The following is a 16,340-nucleotide window of genomic DNA, read 5'->3' on the forward strand; positions in this document are numbered from 1 at the left end:
ACCAATACCAAAAATACAAACTTTCTCATATTTACAGTTACACTACTCAATAGTTTCTTTAAAGAATAGACACAGATTTTACAATATACCAATTTTTATGTAAGTTAAACAAGAAGGAAAAAAAAGTTTGCTTCAATATAGTATTTTTGTCTCTAGTAATTTACGGAAGTACTGGAAAAAAAAACTAAAGGTACAGTACATAACAGTAACAAAGAACAGTGGGACTAATCCAGTTATGCCCACTGTGGTTTAGCACAAAAAAAAAAAGTATTATTATCATTGTCAATCATTGTCATTTAGAGCTGGGCAATATATCCATATTATATCAATATTGTGATATGAGACTAGATATTGTCTTAGATTTTGGATGTCTTAATATCATTATATGGCATAAGTGGTGTCTTTTCCTGGTTTTAGCGGCTGCATTGCAGCAAAGTGATGTCATTTTCCGAAATTACCAGATTGTTGTAACTTTTATTGTTTGCCTTTACCCACATAGTCATTATATTCACATTACTGATGATTATGTATCAAAAATCTAATTGTTTACATATTTTGTGAAAGCACCAATTGTCAGCACTACAATATTGTTGTGTATTGATATCGAGCTATTTGGTTCAGTAATGTTACTGCAGCGTCACCATACACTGCTCATAGCCACGGTGATAAACAGCTTTGTGTGTGTGTGTGTGTGTGTGTGTGTGTGTGTGTGTATAGTGTACAGAGTCTGGACGTGGCTACAGCTGTCAGATACCTGTCTGAGTCAGACGATGCCCTGCAAGTTCTGGGAGCTGCATACATACAACACCAGTGTTACCATAGCAATGACGCCAAAAACCAGGTAACATGCAATATTGTGTTTGGTCAAATTCCTCTTATTTGCTTTATTTATCTATTTGTGTTTGATTGTAGTATTTCATTTAGTCCGCTATGTGTCCATCACCAGCACTTCTTAACAACATGTTTGCATCAACACTATATGGTAATACTCTCTCTGCTCTCTCTTTCTCTCTCTCTCTCTCTCTCTCTCTCTCTCTCTCTCTCTCTCTCTCTCTCTCTCTCTCTCTCTCTCTCTCTCTCTCTCTCTCTCTTTCAGGTCCGTACTCTCCATGGCATCCCAGCTCTTGTTCAGCTTTTCTCCAGTGACAATCTAGAAGTGCAGCGCTTTGCCACCGGCGCTACGCGGAACCTCATCTACGAGAATGCTCACAACAAGGCGGCACTCATCGACGCTGGCGGAGTGATGCGTCTGGTCAGCATCCTGAGCAAACCTGACGAGGAGCTTCGAAAAACCATCACAGGTAGTAATGGTCCTTGTATTCAGACAGCTTTGAACCCTGCTTATGAGCTTAAGATATTTACTAGGGATGTCAATCGTTTCAAATATTGAATCGCGATTAATCTCATGATGGCCACTGTTAACACAGTGATTAATTAATTTTTATTTCTTCTGAATGTACGTTTAAAGGGATATTTTCAAGGTTCAAATCGTATTTGAGACTCAACATACTCCGGTGTTAACCCCATTCAAATCTACAGTACATGCAAATAACTTTAGTCTTGTGGAGAGAACCATCTGGAAAGGCTTTGACACTCATATTGTCGCTCAAAAGACCTTTTCTTTATCTACTTCTGCTCATGGAGCTTTGCTACCTACCGCATTGCTTCCTGATTTACTACAAACTACAGAGGGACCCCAGGCTCGAATCACAGAATGCGCGTGCGTCAAAAAAGCAAGTGGTGTTTAAAGGTCCCATGACATGGTGCTATTTGGATGCTTTTATAAAGACCTTAGCGGTCCCCTAATATTGTATCTGAAGTCCCTTTTTATATAGACCTTCCCCTAATACTGTATCTGAAGTCTCTTTTATACAGACCTTAGTGGTCCCCTAGTACTGTATCGGAAGTCTCTTTTATACAGAACTTAGTAGTCCCCTAATACTGTATCTGAAGTCTCTTTTATATAGACCTTAGTGGTCCCCTAATACTGCATCTGAAGTCTCTTTTAAAGAGACCTTAGTGGTCCCCTAATATTGCATGAGAAGTCTCTTTTTCAAAATTCAGCCTTGGTGCAGAATTACAGCCACTAGTGCCAGTCCTACAATGAGCTTTCCTTAGTATCTGCCCCTTGCCCCTCATGACCTCACAAGGGGCAAGATTCCAGATTGGCTCATCTGAGCTTTCCTCTTCTCGGGGCTCGGCTACACCTACCACCATTTCTAGAATTTGGGGGACCATTGGCAGGCTGAGGGGACGCATATTAATGTTAAAAAACCTTGGGCCCTTTAAAGGAATTAGCGCTACGTCGTTATTTTCGCATTTATTGGGACAGCCCTAATATTTACCTGTAATTCAATCCCACCATCCAGGTGTTGTAACTGACTGATCTTTATGTATATTACTGCTTTGAATTACTCAGTTACAGGTTAAAAACGTGTTTGCTGTGGCTGCAGGTGTCCTGTGGAATCTGTCCTCCAGAGACAACCTGAAGGAGAAGCTGTCCAAAGAAGCTTTATCAGAGCTGACAGAGAACGTACTGATCCCTCTGTGCAGCAGCATGCCACTCAGCCCGTCTGAGAGAGACATCTTCTACAACACCAGCGGCTGCCTCAGGTGACAACACAGGAGCCTGCTCAACCCATCACCCTGTGCCCAACACATGTTAATGTTCAATGGGTTAGACACTGTAATCATACCAAAAGTTAGAATTTGTCGAAATCGCTAGTTAGCAGTATACACAAAGTACAGCTGAGGCTAATGGGAAAGTCATGTTTTGCAGTTATCTGGTTAATAGTCTGAAACAACAGCAGTATATTTCCAGGATAATTGCATGGCATTGGAAGTGCGCTCTCAGTGTGTAGCCGTTCTTAAACTCCGAATCGTGCAACAATGCAGGCCTGCTTGGTTCTTTTGGGAATTGATATAAATATAACAACAACAAAAAATCACATATTTACGAAAAACATGAATTTCCACTCTAACTGGGACGTTTTGGAACCAAAAGCTGTCCCCACTTTGGACGAAGTACACATGGCGATACACTGGTAAGACCTGAGGTTTAACCATGTATCCAACTAATTTAAATAGCTCCCATTACTGTATTGTGTAAACCGTTATCTTCCTTTAATATTGTTTATGGCATTTTCTTTTGAGGGGGGCAAATGTTCCTGTAAAACAAGTTCCTTCCCGAGACTATTTTGAAGGGCTTAGCGCTACCCAAGACGATTGTGAGTGGTTTTAAAGAAACAACCCAGAGCTTTTTTTCTCCTATCCAAAAATGTGGAGATAGGCCTGGCAATGCAAGACTATTTGGTCATCAGCCAAAGTATTGGAGAAATCCAGCTCTGACGTGATGATGGCGCTAAATGAAAAGTCAGAGGATCTCCAAAGTCATTACTCTTCATCCTGAGGGGGCATGGACATCTGTGCCAAATTTCATGGCCACCCATCCAAAACCCACCTGCTGGTGGCACAAAAGTTGAAATTGGTGGATCACCAAAGTAATAACGATTCATCCTCTTTGGACACTTATGCCAGTAAAATGTTTCATGGCAACCATCGAATATTTTTTGAGATATTTCATTCTGGACCAATGTGGTGGACCAACCGATTGATCAGTGAACTGGCATTGCAACGTTAAGCGACCTACTAGTAGCATGGATCAAAAGTAACAATCATGCGCCAAAACCACTGTTTGAATGTTCCTCCAAGTTGTTCTCTTCAACTTGGAGGAACGTATTCATTAACCCTACCTGCCATTGCTATGGAGATGCCAGGCAGAAGTAAGACTCTCGTAAGACTGTCTTTACAGAATACAGATTTTATGCACTTTAACAGCTGTTGTCAAAATCTTAAAAACATATTTTACATTTCCATAGCATGGAACTGAAGTTATACTAGGTTACACCTTGTAAAGCATTTCTCTAAAATGTTTATTGACAGATAGAATTACATGTTAGTGCAGAAAGATCCAAAAAACAACTCATCCTTTCAAAGTGATGAAGGTGCTACTGAAGGTTCTTAAAGTTAGTGCTATAATCACTCAAAGATTCCTTTTATAAAGACAGCTTTACTGCAGTATGTTCCAATAGCCTACCCTGGATTTGCATGTCTCTGTCTGTGTGTTTGACTTCATAGGAACTTGAGCTCAGTGAATGAGAGGACGAGACAGAAGATGAGAGACATGCGAGGCCTGGTGGACTCTCTGGTGTCCTACATTCAACAAGCGGACATGGCAGATGACAAGGTAACTCTGACATGCAATGTTATAGCCTGTGACATTTTGATACACTGTAGTGTAACTGACAATGTCTGATTTGAAAATCCTTATGGTCAGGACAAGGCCTGTCTATATTTTTCTTTTTGTCAATACATCCCATGGACCCAAGACCACCAAACCAACATGGTGTAGTTAGTCATACTCTCAGTACTAACTTCCCTATCTTGTCCATGGGACTTAATCCCACGGCCATTGGTTTCTGCAACAGATGTCCCAATTAGGCCTGCACGATTCCTGGAAAAATATTAATCGTGATTTTTTTAGCTTAGAATTGATATTGATTAGATTGTTTGGCACCTATAGCACATTGCACACAAGCCTGGTAACACAGAGGCTTTAATGAAGAGAAGGGAGAGCATTGCAGCGCTCGGGAGCGCTTTAAAACCTATTTTATACAGTCTATGTTTAAAACTCACTGAAGAAAGTAGTAGTAAAAGTAATCGTCAACAGTGTGAATTGAGATCGCGATTTAATAATGATTAATTGTCTAGTCCTGGTCCCGATCACGTTTTTTAGGCCCAGATCCTCATCAATATTTTTTTATTTTTTTATTATTAGCAACCTGATATTCCAATCAGATACTTTCCTAAATGTTCTAAATCTGACACACAGGAACAGTTGTAGAATACCTAATCTGATGCACCATGTTTTTCACAAGTTACTTGATCCAAATACTAAAGGTCCTGGTTTAAAACTATTAAGTGGTTAAACTTAAATTATGGGTTGCGTCAACTGAAATGACGTGATCCACCCCAGAGAAGATGCATCGCTCTGTTTGAGTTGTGGGAACTACCAAAACACTGGTTTGTTAGACTGGGAAAGCGATGCTCCTCGACACCTAAAAACAAGAACCTGCTTTCAGAATGTTTTGGACACTGCTCTGTGTAATGAGAAAGAAAGAGCAGAGGTGAAAGATTAAATAGCGTCTGAGCTAAGGTATTTTGCCAACCTGTGTAGTTGATAACAACCCATTAAAAAGGCCTCCATTGCCCAGATACCAATCCTACGGATCGGCTTCAGAACATCTCTAGTTCCTACTGAAGATGTGAATCTTTAATATCTCAGTCATTTTTCCAATACAGCTTGACAATGTCATTTTCAGCAAATGTCACTCATACAGGAGGAAATAGTGCTTTTGTTCTAACGGGGATGTGGAACTGAGTCATAATAAAATACAGTGTGTGTCCATGTCTGGGTCGTTTCATAAGATTTGTTGTGAATAAGAAAAACTTTAGAATATTAGATAGAGGAGAGGAGGCGCCCATAAATAGAGGTTTACTCCTCGACACAGCAGCCTCAGGTTCAGTCCACCCTGCGGCCCTTTGCTGTATTTTACTCTGCACTCTCTATCCCCTTTCAGCTTATAATGCCCAAAAAATTATCTCCAGCTGTATCCTTTAAAGCACTGCGTTAGAAGTGTGTTACATTATTCGTCGGTGTTTCTTCAGCCTGACAGCTTCCCTGGAATTGGACTAAAGCACTAAGGAATGTTAACTTGCTATCCAGTTTAGTACTTTATCTCTCAGTTTTTTATTGTGATGTTTAGGGACCTGCGTTACTGGTCATGCATTGTTCTACTTTCATTCTTCCTCTCTCGTTGTGTTTTGGCACATTTCACCAAGCTTTGACTGGAGTTAGGAGCATGATCAACAGGCAACAGAACAAAATGACTGTGCAGACACTTGGATAAACCTTTAACTAACTGGCAGATGATTGATAAAGGCGCTGCTTCCATTAGACAACAACATGAACTCTTCCTTCCTGTGTCTGATCTGACCAGCAAAATCTGATTCTAAATAATGTTGAGTAGAGGAAAAAGGTCATGCTCAATTGTGTTTTACAAAGTATTTAAGGTATATGAGTTGAGTTAGGACTCATTGATGATAGCATAAAGACCATTCTCTATAATTTGCTGGCAGGAACACATTCAATTTCTCCATTCTGCAGATACTCTCCGTTTGGCCAAGAAAACCTTCCTTCAGGACAATAACGGTCTTATTTCTTCAATTCTCTGCTCATGTACAGTACTAAATTGAGCAAAATCCAGCCACCAGTATCTCTCTTATGTAACCATTGTAAAAGGTCTCATTCTCTCTAGTTTTCTCTTCTTCCAGATGATTATTTACTAAAGATATTAGGATAGTTATCTAAAGTACTCAAGAAAAAGATCCAACCAGATCCACTTTTGGCAATCTCTGTCTATTCTGTCAAGACAAGGATATTTTTGGTGTAATTTGTATAATTGTCATGTTTTTAAAATACTGTTGTTAAATGAGATGCTTTTCAGCCATGCAAGTAGCGTAGCTCTATGGATGGAGTGCAGTGTCTGTGGTTCACCACTTTAGTCCAGAGTACTCTTGGTCTCAAGACCAGTTTTGGTCTCAAGACCCCTTTTTGAAGGTCACATCTTGGAATCGACTGCATTTTTCCGGGGCCTTGTCTCGGTCTCAGATAAAGACGACTATGGATTTTATTTGAAGACGGGTCAAGACCACAGCTGCAGGGATATGACTAAATTGCACGTGCATTACTGGTATTGGATCTGCAACTTTCTGCTCCAAATGCAACCAATAGCTTGACTAATTTCTAATTTGAAATTTTTTACTGCTAATCAAGTCTCCCAGACCCTTAAACATGCACTCCCAAGAAAGTGAATGCGGGAAACAGGAGAAAAGAACTCTGGCTCTGGCACTCGCCTAGTCTTGGTCTTGACTCGGTCTCGCCCTGCACTGATGGTGTTGGTGATGACTTGGTCTCGGTTCAAGTTGTCTTGACTACAACACTGGTGCAGAGAGAAATATCTAACTAATATCTAATATCTAACAATTATTGGATTAATTGCCATGACATTTTGTACAGACGTTCATGGTGTCTACATAATAAATCCTACTCCTCTGACTTTTTATCTAGCGCCAACATCAGGCCAAAGTTTGCATTTAACTAGTAAACTATATCAACATCTAAAATGTGGTCACAATGCTGTGTTGGTTCCAGTTTGACAAACCAATAGTGAAAGCAGGAAGATGTTTCTATGCCTTAGTAACCTGTTAAACATTAGAGGACATCAGGCATAAACGCAGATTTCATATGATCAAAGTATGAACTAATTAGCTTATTCCACCAGTTGTGCAGTTTACATGTTTCATCATCCAATCAGGCTAGTTATTGATTATTTACTGCTTTCAATACAAATGGTCCACTCTCACCCTCCTCTTGTCGAACCCACATTCATTTGGTCTCCTGTCTCTGTCTTTCTTCATGTTTAGGGTTTGGAGAATTCATTATGTGTGATGAGGAATCTGTCCTACCAGCTGTACGCGGAGCTTCCTCCCTCTGTCCGACTCCGTCTGGAGGGCCAGACCAGAGCCTCGGCCTCCAGGGACAGCGAGGCCATCGGCTGCTTTACTCTGCATAACAAAAAGGACACTGAGGTACAATTCATCACACATTATGAAATGACACACCAGCTCTGCATTTGCAAGATGTGTCAATAGCCAACTGTTCCCTAGCATGTTACACTATGTCAATGTATGTTTAGAGCTGGTAACATTTCCCGTAGTGGCTGAAGAAATTAATGAAAACTGCCTTAGTCTTAGGCCCCAAAATATTAAGCATAGAGTCGCTGACAATTAACGTAACTACACATTTTGATAGAAATTATTAGTATGGTTATATTCGGTGATAGAATTTTAGTTAAATGCAGGCACACCATACATGTGATTTTACCAAAGAGTTGTTTTGATTCTCTTTTCTTTCCTTAATTTTATGTCTTTATGTATTCATGTCTTCATTTTCTCTTTTTGATTACATGACTTTAAAGTCATCATTCGTTTGTCCTAAATGCATGTCTGCTTTTTAGATCCAAAGTTTTTATAATCAGAAACATGTTGGCTATGATGTCAACCCACTAGCTTGTCTGCCACAGCCACCACACCCGTTACAGCCATGGTCTCATTCACTCTGTGCACTGACACTGCTATTCCTTCTGCTTGGAAATGGCTGTCCGCTGGTGATTGCCCGATGCTTTTTACATAGACTGTAAAAACAATGGATGAACGGTAGCAGCAGTGATGTCTCCCACTTGTTTGTGGATTGCCGTTAAGAAGCCTCAAGGTTGGGGATGCCAATGTCGCCATCTTGCTTTCTTAAACCAGATGTGACGTATTTTACGGAGAGGGTGGAGCTGGGAAAGGATGACAGGCCAAGCCAGTGTTGTTTATGGTTGCAATGACGCTGTGCTAAGCTACATGCTAATAAGGGAAAGTTGCCCATTTTCAACCCTTCTAGAGTAAGTCCGGTGAATAATTATCATTGGATACACTCATTATTAAGTGTTTACTACTAAGAACTAGGGTCATTTTCTTGTAGACTTCCATAGAAACAGACTTCTTTTGGCAACCAGTGAAGTCGCCCCCTGCTGAAAATTAGATAGAATGCAAGTTTAAGGCACTTCTGCATTGACTCAACTTCTCCAACCCGGAAGCTTTGTCCATTATTTTTACAGTCTCTGGCTTTTTTCCCTCACATCTTAATGAAGGCTTTAATTGTCAGTAATTGATATTGAAAACATGAAGAGAAAACGCATTATGACTGTATGGCATGACATGACAAATGTTTTCTACCCATCTCATTCTCTTTTGGAGTCTTACAGACAACAACAACACTAACCAACCATTGTATTTGATACTTTTCTGGTCTCAATAACAAACTTATTGTTTGTTTGTTGTCAGATGTAATATCATAATCAGAGTTTGTAGGTTGCTTGAGGCATTTCTGTACAAAGCATTTTAAAGATGTTTCACTTATCAAACCTCAAAATGTCAAGCATGAGGTCGGGTCGTTGGCATTGAGCAGGTCCGGGTTCTCTCAGGTATCTCGGTAATAGCCAGATAACGAGTGGCTGAGTAGTTAGAAACCTGAGAAGTGGCCTCAGGTCCACAGGGAGGATCTGTTTCCTATAAAACCCACACACAACCAGTAGATCACATTACTTATTTTAAAAGCAAGCAGTGGAGGCTAAAGGAGTAAACACCAGGCCCACTGTTACATGCATGTTCTCATAGTCATCCCAGGAGTGAGGATAAAGTGACCTGTTTAACTATATATGACCTACTTTTGCATGTTGCTTAGAGCAGATCATTAGCCAGGTTATGTGGAGGCTGAACTAGGGTTTTTATCCTGCTTTAGCAGTCCCTGAGGATAGTGATCTGTACCTTTGTCTGTTCATGTGGCTAACACTTTAGTCCAGGGACTTTACAACTCCAGGCCAGAGTGCAACATTCAGTGACTCTAAAGGTTGTTTTGGTTGGAATCGTTTTTTCTTGACTTGCCTTTGGTCCATGACAAAATATCTTAAAAAGCTTATAAAGCATGAATCTGAACCTTGTTCTTGTTTGCATTCTGTTTGATGCAAACGAAACCAAGGCCATGTTCCTTTCTAACAAAAAGAAAGTGCCAGCTGTTTCACCCTGCACCATGTCCTCACAAGGTACCCCTAGAACAATTCCTGTTTCTCCTTCAATGCAAGACAAATTGCTTGTTGCTGCCAGTTTCTAGCCTTTTCAGGAATATGGTAATGTGTTGTACTTCGGAACACTTCAACTCACTCTCTTTATTTGTTGGACGCTGTCTTCCATGGAGCTCCTAGATTTAAAAGCAGTTGTACACTCTTTAGGCCACTAGTCATCATGCGTAGAACTTGGTATCATTTCATTTACAAGTCCATCAATGGTCTCAGCCCACTTATTTACCCACTTACATGTCATGTAAGTAGTGTTGCCATAGTCTACATTCCCAGGGCTTCATTTGTCTCTCCATCCCCCCCAGTCTGGACAAAATGTGGCCTTCTCCTACTCCCCCTACGCCCCCCTGAACCTGTAACAAGCTGCAGCAGGAGCTGAAGCTGTCCAGGCAGCATGATTCCCCTCCCCTAAATTACTTTTAAGAAATCTGGAGAAAGTGTCCATGGGGGTCTGCCTGTTCTTCTTGATAGTTAACCTTTATAGTTAACAATAGTTAATAATTTCAGGCCATTCTCATGAACCACCCATATGTCTACAAAAAATAACGCACTGTAATTTGTATGTGTTCCACGTATTTATTACTGTATGCACCACATTGACTGTGTAGGGAGGTCAGGGTGGATGAATGGGTCCTAAAACACAGGGATTTCAGGAAGTTATGTCCAGGAAGAAGTAAAGGAAAAAAAAACAAGACTTTTATAATGGAAACGGGTGTTTTAACCCAAACCACACTCTGTTTTTCAATCTGAACTAGCTGTTTTGGTGCCTAAACTTAACTGTTGTCACCGCATGTCAAGCACCTTTTTTATGCTAAACCTAACTGAAACGGCCACTGAATCAACAGCCACCACTTTCTCGGCTAAATTTAACTGGAAAGACCAATGTCCTTAAATCATGGCCCTGTGACCAGACGTCACTTTACTGGTCAGCGGTCGCTGTGATTTTGTAGGACATGATACAAATTGTTGGGCATAGATTTTGGTATGATATCACACATTCTGGCACTTTTGCACTTTATGACATGTTCTATTTTGAAGAAGAAGAATACATACTTTATTGATGTCCTGATTGTCTGGAACTATATGTTTTGTTGCTGTTTTGTCTTGTCCAGGTGTCTCTTGAGAATGGGACCGTGTCTAAATGAGATTACCTGCATGGTTAAAAAAATTATGTAAGCGAAGCAGCCGAACAGGGTTACGTTTGAATGAAATAGGGCTATTTTACCGTAACACAGTTATGATACCAAGACTAACTAGCTTTATACTGCCAAACAAGAACAATACGGCTTTTTCCCATGTCTTCTCTTCTACATAAGTCAGCAAATGGTGAGGATACTGACTTTTTGCCTGGAACATGTTAGCTTTAGCATCTGCCTTTAGGAGCAATATATTGTATGTAGGCATAATGTGCGTGTTTAAGGTCCCTTTTGCAAGATTTTCATTTTAAAATGAGTCAGTTGAAAACAAAGAAATTAGATAAAATAAGTCAGTTTTTTTAACCAACTAATGGAGCTAACGTTAGCTTAATCAGTTACAACTACCAACACTGGATAAGAGCTGATACAAGAGAAAACCGATGTGGGTAAAATGTAATCAAATAAACTTACAGTTGTGTAGCTGCAACAGAATGTTTTGTAAGTAAATGTACAATAAATAGATGTTTTCTCTGTCTTTTATCTCCGCAGCGTAACCAGAATCTGTTCATATTGTCTGAGGTGTCTCGACAACCTAAGGGCCCTGAGTGGCTGTGGCACCCTAATGTGGTGGGGCTCTACAAGCTCGTTCTACAGAATAGCGACAGCAGCTCCACCAGCCGCGAGGCTGCCATAGGTGCCCTGCAAAATCTCACTGCTGGGGAGGCCAGGGTAGGATTTCACAGAAATATTAACTACATGCATTCCAAAATTAACTGTCAGATTTTTTTTAGTGGTTGCTTTGGAGAACGATTCTTCAGCAAGATAGCCAACATTGCACACAATCAGAACAGAAGTCAGTACAGGCTCATATGATTTTTGCCCCTCTCTGCCAGTGGTCATCGGTACTGAGTGGTGTGGTGGTGGAGCAAGAGAGGATGCTGCCCATCCTGCTGGATCTGTTAGACACCAACAGTGACATGGAGCTGAGGTCTTTGACTGGCCTGCTGAGAAATCTGGCCAGACACACCACCAAGAAAGACCACATGGGTACGATGCAAACCATTATTGCTGAAGGTGCTTCAGTTCTCTTTGGCTCATGTTATTTCAAAGTGTGTTTGAAATAACATGAATGGTAAGTACCGCCTAGTGGGAATCAGTGCTAAGGTTAGCAAAGCTAACTAGCTTCCACTTTCCTTGTGGAATACAAACATACAAAGTTTTCAACACTCGATACTATGGAGGTAATTTGTTCGGGGCCTTAAAGTGTCAAAGTTTGGTACCCAGCCCTTTTTAGAATATTTATACCAAAACAGTCCTGTAACGCAACCCCACTTGCTCCTTGTCCTTGCAGCTAAGAGCATGGTGAACATTCTGGTGTCCAAGCTGCCCAGTGATGGCCTGCAAAAAACTCCATCCAGCGAGGTGGTGGTCAACATCTGTGGAGCACTCAATCACCTGGTTGCCTGCAGTTCCTTGGCAGCCCGTGACATCTCATATTTCAACGGCTTGCCCAAACTGTTGGGCATAAAGACATCCCATGATAACAGGTAGGACTGACTTTTACTGGAATCATGTATCAGTGTGGTACAGGGAGAACACAGAGCTGTTGCTTTAGAAAGCAGAATGAGTAAAAGTTATTTTACTTTTATACATTTTGGATCTATGAAAACTGTTTTTCCTTTTCTTTGTGCTCTTTACAATTGGTTAATATTTTTTAGGTCCAACAATCTTTTAGTTTGGAAGTAGTTATCTTGTTTGCTGTCAATTACTTTACATATTCCGGAACTGTTACTACTCTCCCCTCTGGCCACACAAAAATATAACCCTCTGTTATTTTAGAGTGTTTATCTCTGGGTTTCTCCCCTCTGTTTTTGCTGTGGTATTTCCTCCCCGTCTCTAACTGTCTCTCACTGTGTTTTTGTTTAGCTCTGGGAGTCTAAAAGCCGCCAGAGCCGCCTCCACTGTCCTCTGCAACATGTTCCAGTACAACAAACTGCACAAGGACTACAAACTGGTGAGAGGCAAAGCTGCTGATGCAACTATTTTGATTTCTATGAATGAATAATGAGTCATAAAGTTATGATGCTCTCCATAACTTCCCAGAGCCCACGTGAAGTTTAGTTTTAGTTTTCATTCATTCATTTCGGATACACTTCTATTTAACTCTAGTCTTACCTAAACAACTGTGATACCCTTACAGCCTGAATACAGTACAGAGGTATGCATATCTGGGGACACCTGTGGTGGGTTTTGGCTTAAAGGAGAATTACTGTTGATTCCAACACATAGCTCTGTTGTTTGTAAATGTGTAGTGCTGTCAGTAGAGAGAAAAATGAAACCAATTGTTGCTGCCTACACCATGTTATACTCCTGCTAGCATTAGCACCCAACAGGCTTTAACAGGGCAAGTTTTAAACGTGTTTTTAGCCTCTTAACAGTTTCAAATGTCATTAGAAGTCCCTACCCACGTGAACTGATTCTTTCTGAGTGAACACAGTGAATCTGACTGCTGTAGATGTAAAAGAAATGCGTGAAGGTTGTGTTGATTCAGCTGTGTTTTTTGTGTTGAGATGGCAGTTAGAGAGCTTAGGGACGGTCTACAAACTACAACACAGAAAAGAGATGAAATAAAAATATGTAGGCTATCAATTTAATGATTAAATAAGGTAGTGTCTCTTAACTTACCTCAATTATAACTTATCTCCTGTTAGTTGTATTACAGCACTTTTAAAAACATAAACTTATTTTTTTAAAGTAGTTTGTGTTTGAATCCCTTTTCGGTGTTGTAGTTTAAAAACGGTCCCAAGGCACCCCTCGCAGTATCAACACCGGAACTAAACACACTGAATTGCCTAATACCTAATATCGACCAATAATATTGGCCCGCCGATAGAGATCAACTGAAGTTGAAATCATGGCTCCTGACAAGCAACAGAATTAACCCTTATTATTTTATTTTATTTCATAGAATTTTAGGAGAAAACTAAAAGATTTAAGAACAGTAAAAACAGGAAGGAATGTAAAAGTAAGGTAGGGAAAAACAAAAGAAACGTTTAAAAAAGGTTTAGAAAACTTAAAAAAGTGACAACAAATGTTGGCGAAAGCTTCAAAAACTTGGTCAAAACAACAACAAAAATGTCCCAAAAAAACGACAAAGAACTTTGGGAAAATTGACAAAAATGTCTTAAGGAGGTTTTAACTTAAAATCTTGACCCATAGAAACAAAACGTTCTATGGGAAGACGGGAAGAAAACCCAAGGGTTAAAGGTTACAAGCAGCAGATGGACACATTTTAACTTGACATTCTAAATTGAGATGTCCTTTTGTATTTGAAGATAGGACAACCCTAACCTACAGATCCATGTGACCTCACATTGCGGTAAATGTGTGTGTGCTTGAAGTGTTTTATCTCTTGCTCACAGCAGAGCGACCACAGGGACGAAGCACCCCAAGAGTTAACTCGGTGCATCATTGTTTGTTTTAACTGTAACAGAAGAAGAGTTTCTGTTTGGCAGTAGCAGCAGCGAGGGTTGTTATTTCTCTCAGTGCTTCTAATCCTCGCACCGGTGATCTGACCGTGGTGAGAACATTCTGAAGTACATCCATCATAAGACAGATCAATTACATCAATTCAATTGCTTTTGGCTTGAGTGGGTCCGGGGTAAACTACAGTTGAGACTCAAAAACCAGATTACAAAAGTCTTCATTAAAATAGTTGACCCCCAGTGTTGAAAGACAGGCTTTCAGGACATTCACTCACTATGCCCGATTAGTGTTCCTGTTTATGTGTGGGAATTGGTCTTTGGGATTCACCATGTTTGGCTCAAGTCTCATACGATCATGGATCTGTTTTCCTTCTGGTCCGTGGCACTTTGCCTGACCTCTGAGCTGGGATATGTGGCAGAACCTTTTTATCAAGAATAATGTCAGACATTAAAGCACATAATAATGTTGTGGTTTGTTGTAGGGGTGTGTGACTCACACCCTTTCCAGGAAATGCCTCCATTTCTTAGTAGTTGAGAGTGTAAACCCTTAAACTATGGTGATACGTCAGGAGATAAAGTGTATGGTATCTTTTACTTTGTTGACCCAATTTCAGCTTAGTTTAACAGGAAACACCGATTTGTTTCACATCAAACTTGAAGTAGCCTAGCCTTTAGGAAAGTGCCAGTATTTGAGACCGTCTTTAAAGATAAGATACGGAGAATTATCTTAAAAAAGAATGTATGGACTAATACTAAAGTAACCCCTTTCAGTGTGTGGCGGTGTCTGTATCTGCAGAGAGCATTTCCTCTGCCTGTATGTTCTCTTTTATTGTGTGTGTAAAGTCAGAGTCTTGGGGGCCAATCCCAATAGACCCCTTGCCCTATCTACTGTTTTGAATGGAAAGGGGTGTCCTGATTCTTACTGGGATAAAGAGCTAAGGCAAAGTCTTAGGGCTTCCATTTATGTCCCTCCATACTCAGGTTTTTCAGACGCACAAAAGTGAGCGTTATGACAAATCCTTGCACAACATCATCTGCAAGAAGGCTGCACAAACACACAAAAAAAGGAAACCCACAAATGTGATTATTTTCTTCATTTATAAAGATGTAAAAGGTACAATAACCATTGTATCATGTCATTTAAGTTTATTATAAACACTTTCAGAGACTGGCCGGGGTCAGAATCTATTACATTGATTTTATCACAAATATTGTAGAGCATACACAATTGTCTAGGATGATAGCTGTTGTGTAGAATTGTTAATTAACAGCCCTTATTAACCCCCACAGCTTTACTATGCTCTGTTTGCAGTGGGACAATAAAAAATACTCTACATAATGGTCCTATGTAAGTTATAGTGATGAATGTAAGTCACAGAGCCAAAAACTACAGTGCAGTGTTAATACAAGGTATTTTAGGCTGCTGCGTGTGTAAATGGAGACATGAGTCTGAAGTTAAAGTGGAGAGCAGAATGTGTGGGTGTTGGCTGACATTGTGCTCTAAACTGTTGTCTCCACCGGATGGTTTTCCGTCTGTACACATCTGTTTTTTATCTTACTTGACCTCTGCGCCTCTCTTCCCATTGGTTCTCTTCTTCACTCCTTTTCTCTGTTCTGAATGCCTGTTCTTATCCTATGGTCATGCCTTATCTGAGGATACTGGGCTCTGCAAATGAAAATATTTCCCCGAAATTAGCTACAAATATGACTGCAGATGCAGACTGAAATTTTATAAAGAATATTTTATAATCAAAAAGGTTAAAAAACTGCTTTATTGGGCACTTTGGGAACAAAACAAGCTGAAAACGTAACACTGACACATTAACACCTTATAACATTAATATGACATACACTCACCGGCCACTTTATTAGGTACACCTGTCCAACTGCTCGTTAACACTTAATTTCTAAGCAGCCAA

At 40.2% G+C, this 16,340-nt stretch overlaps 1 protein-coding gene across 1 annotated transcript in view; it reads left to right on the forward strand.

The window, feature by feature from the left end:
- The window catches only part of LOC117941978 (plakophilin-3-like), a 34,284-nt gene that overhangs the window by 15,328 nt on the left and 2,616 nt on the right, over positions 1-16,340 (forward strand). Inside the window, exons 4-12 of the mRNA XM_034867282.1 lie at positions 718-841; positions 1,097-1,301; positions 2,454-2,613; positions 4,138-4,246; positions 7,546-7,710; positions 11,486-11,665; positions 11,830-11,983; positions 12,288-12,483; positions 12,863-12,950. Coding sequence (XP_034723173.1) covers positions 718-841; positions 1,097-1,301; positions 2,454-2,613; positions 4,138-4,246; positions 7,546-7,710; positions 11,486-11,665; positions 11,830-11,983; positions 12,288-12,483; positions 12,863-12,950 — 1,381 coding nt within the window. The remainder of the gene's footprint in view (positions 1-717; positions 842-1,096; positions 1,302-2,453; positions 2,614-4,137; positions 4,247-7,545; positions 7,711-11,485; positions 11,666-11,829; positions 11,984-12,287; positions 12,484-12,862; positions 12,951-16,340) is intronic.

This window comes from Etheostoma cragini, chromosome 1, assembly GCF_013103735.1.
Source record: "Etheostoma cragini isolate CJK2018 chromosome 1, CSU_Ecrag_1.0, whole genome shotgun sequence".
Lineage (NCBI taxonomy): Eukaryota > Metazoa > Chordata > Actinopteri > Perciformes > Percidae > Etheostoma > Etheostoma cragini.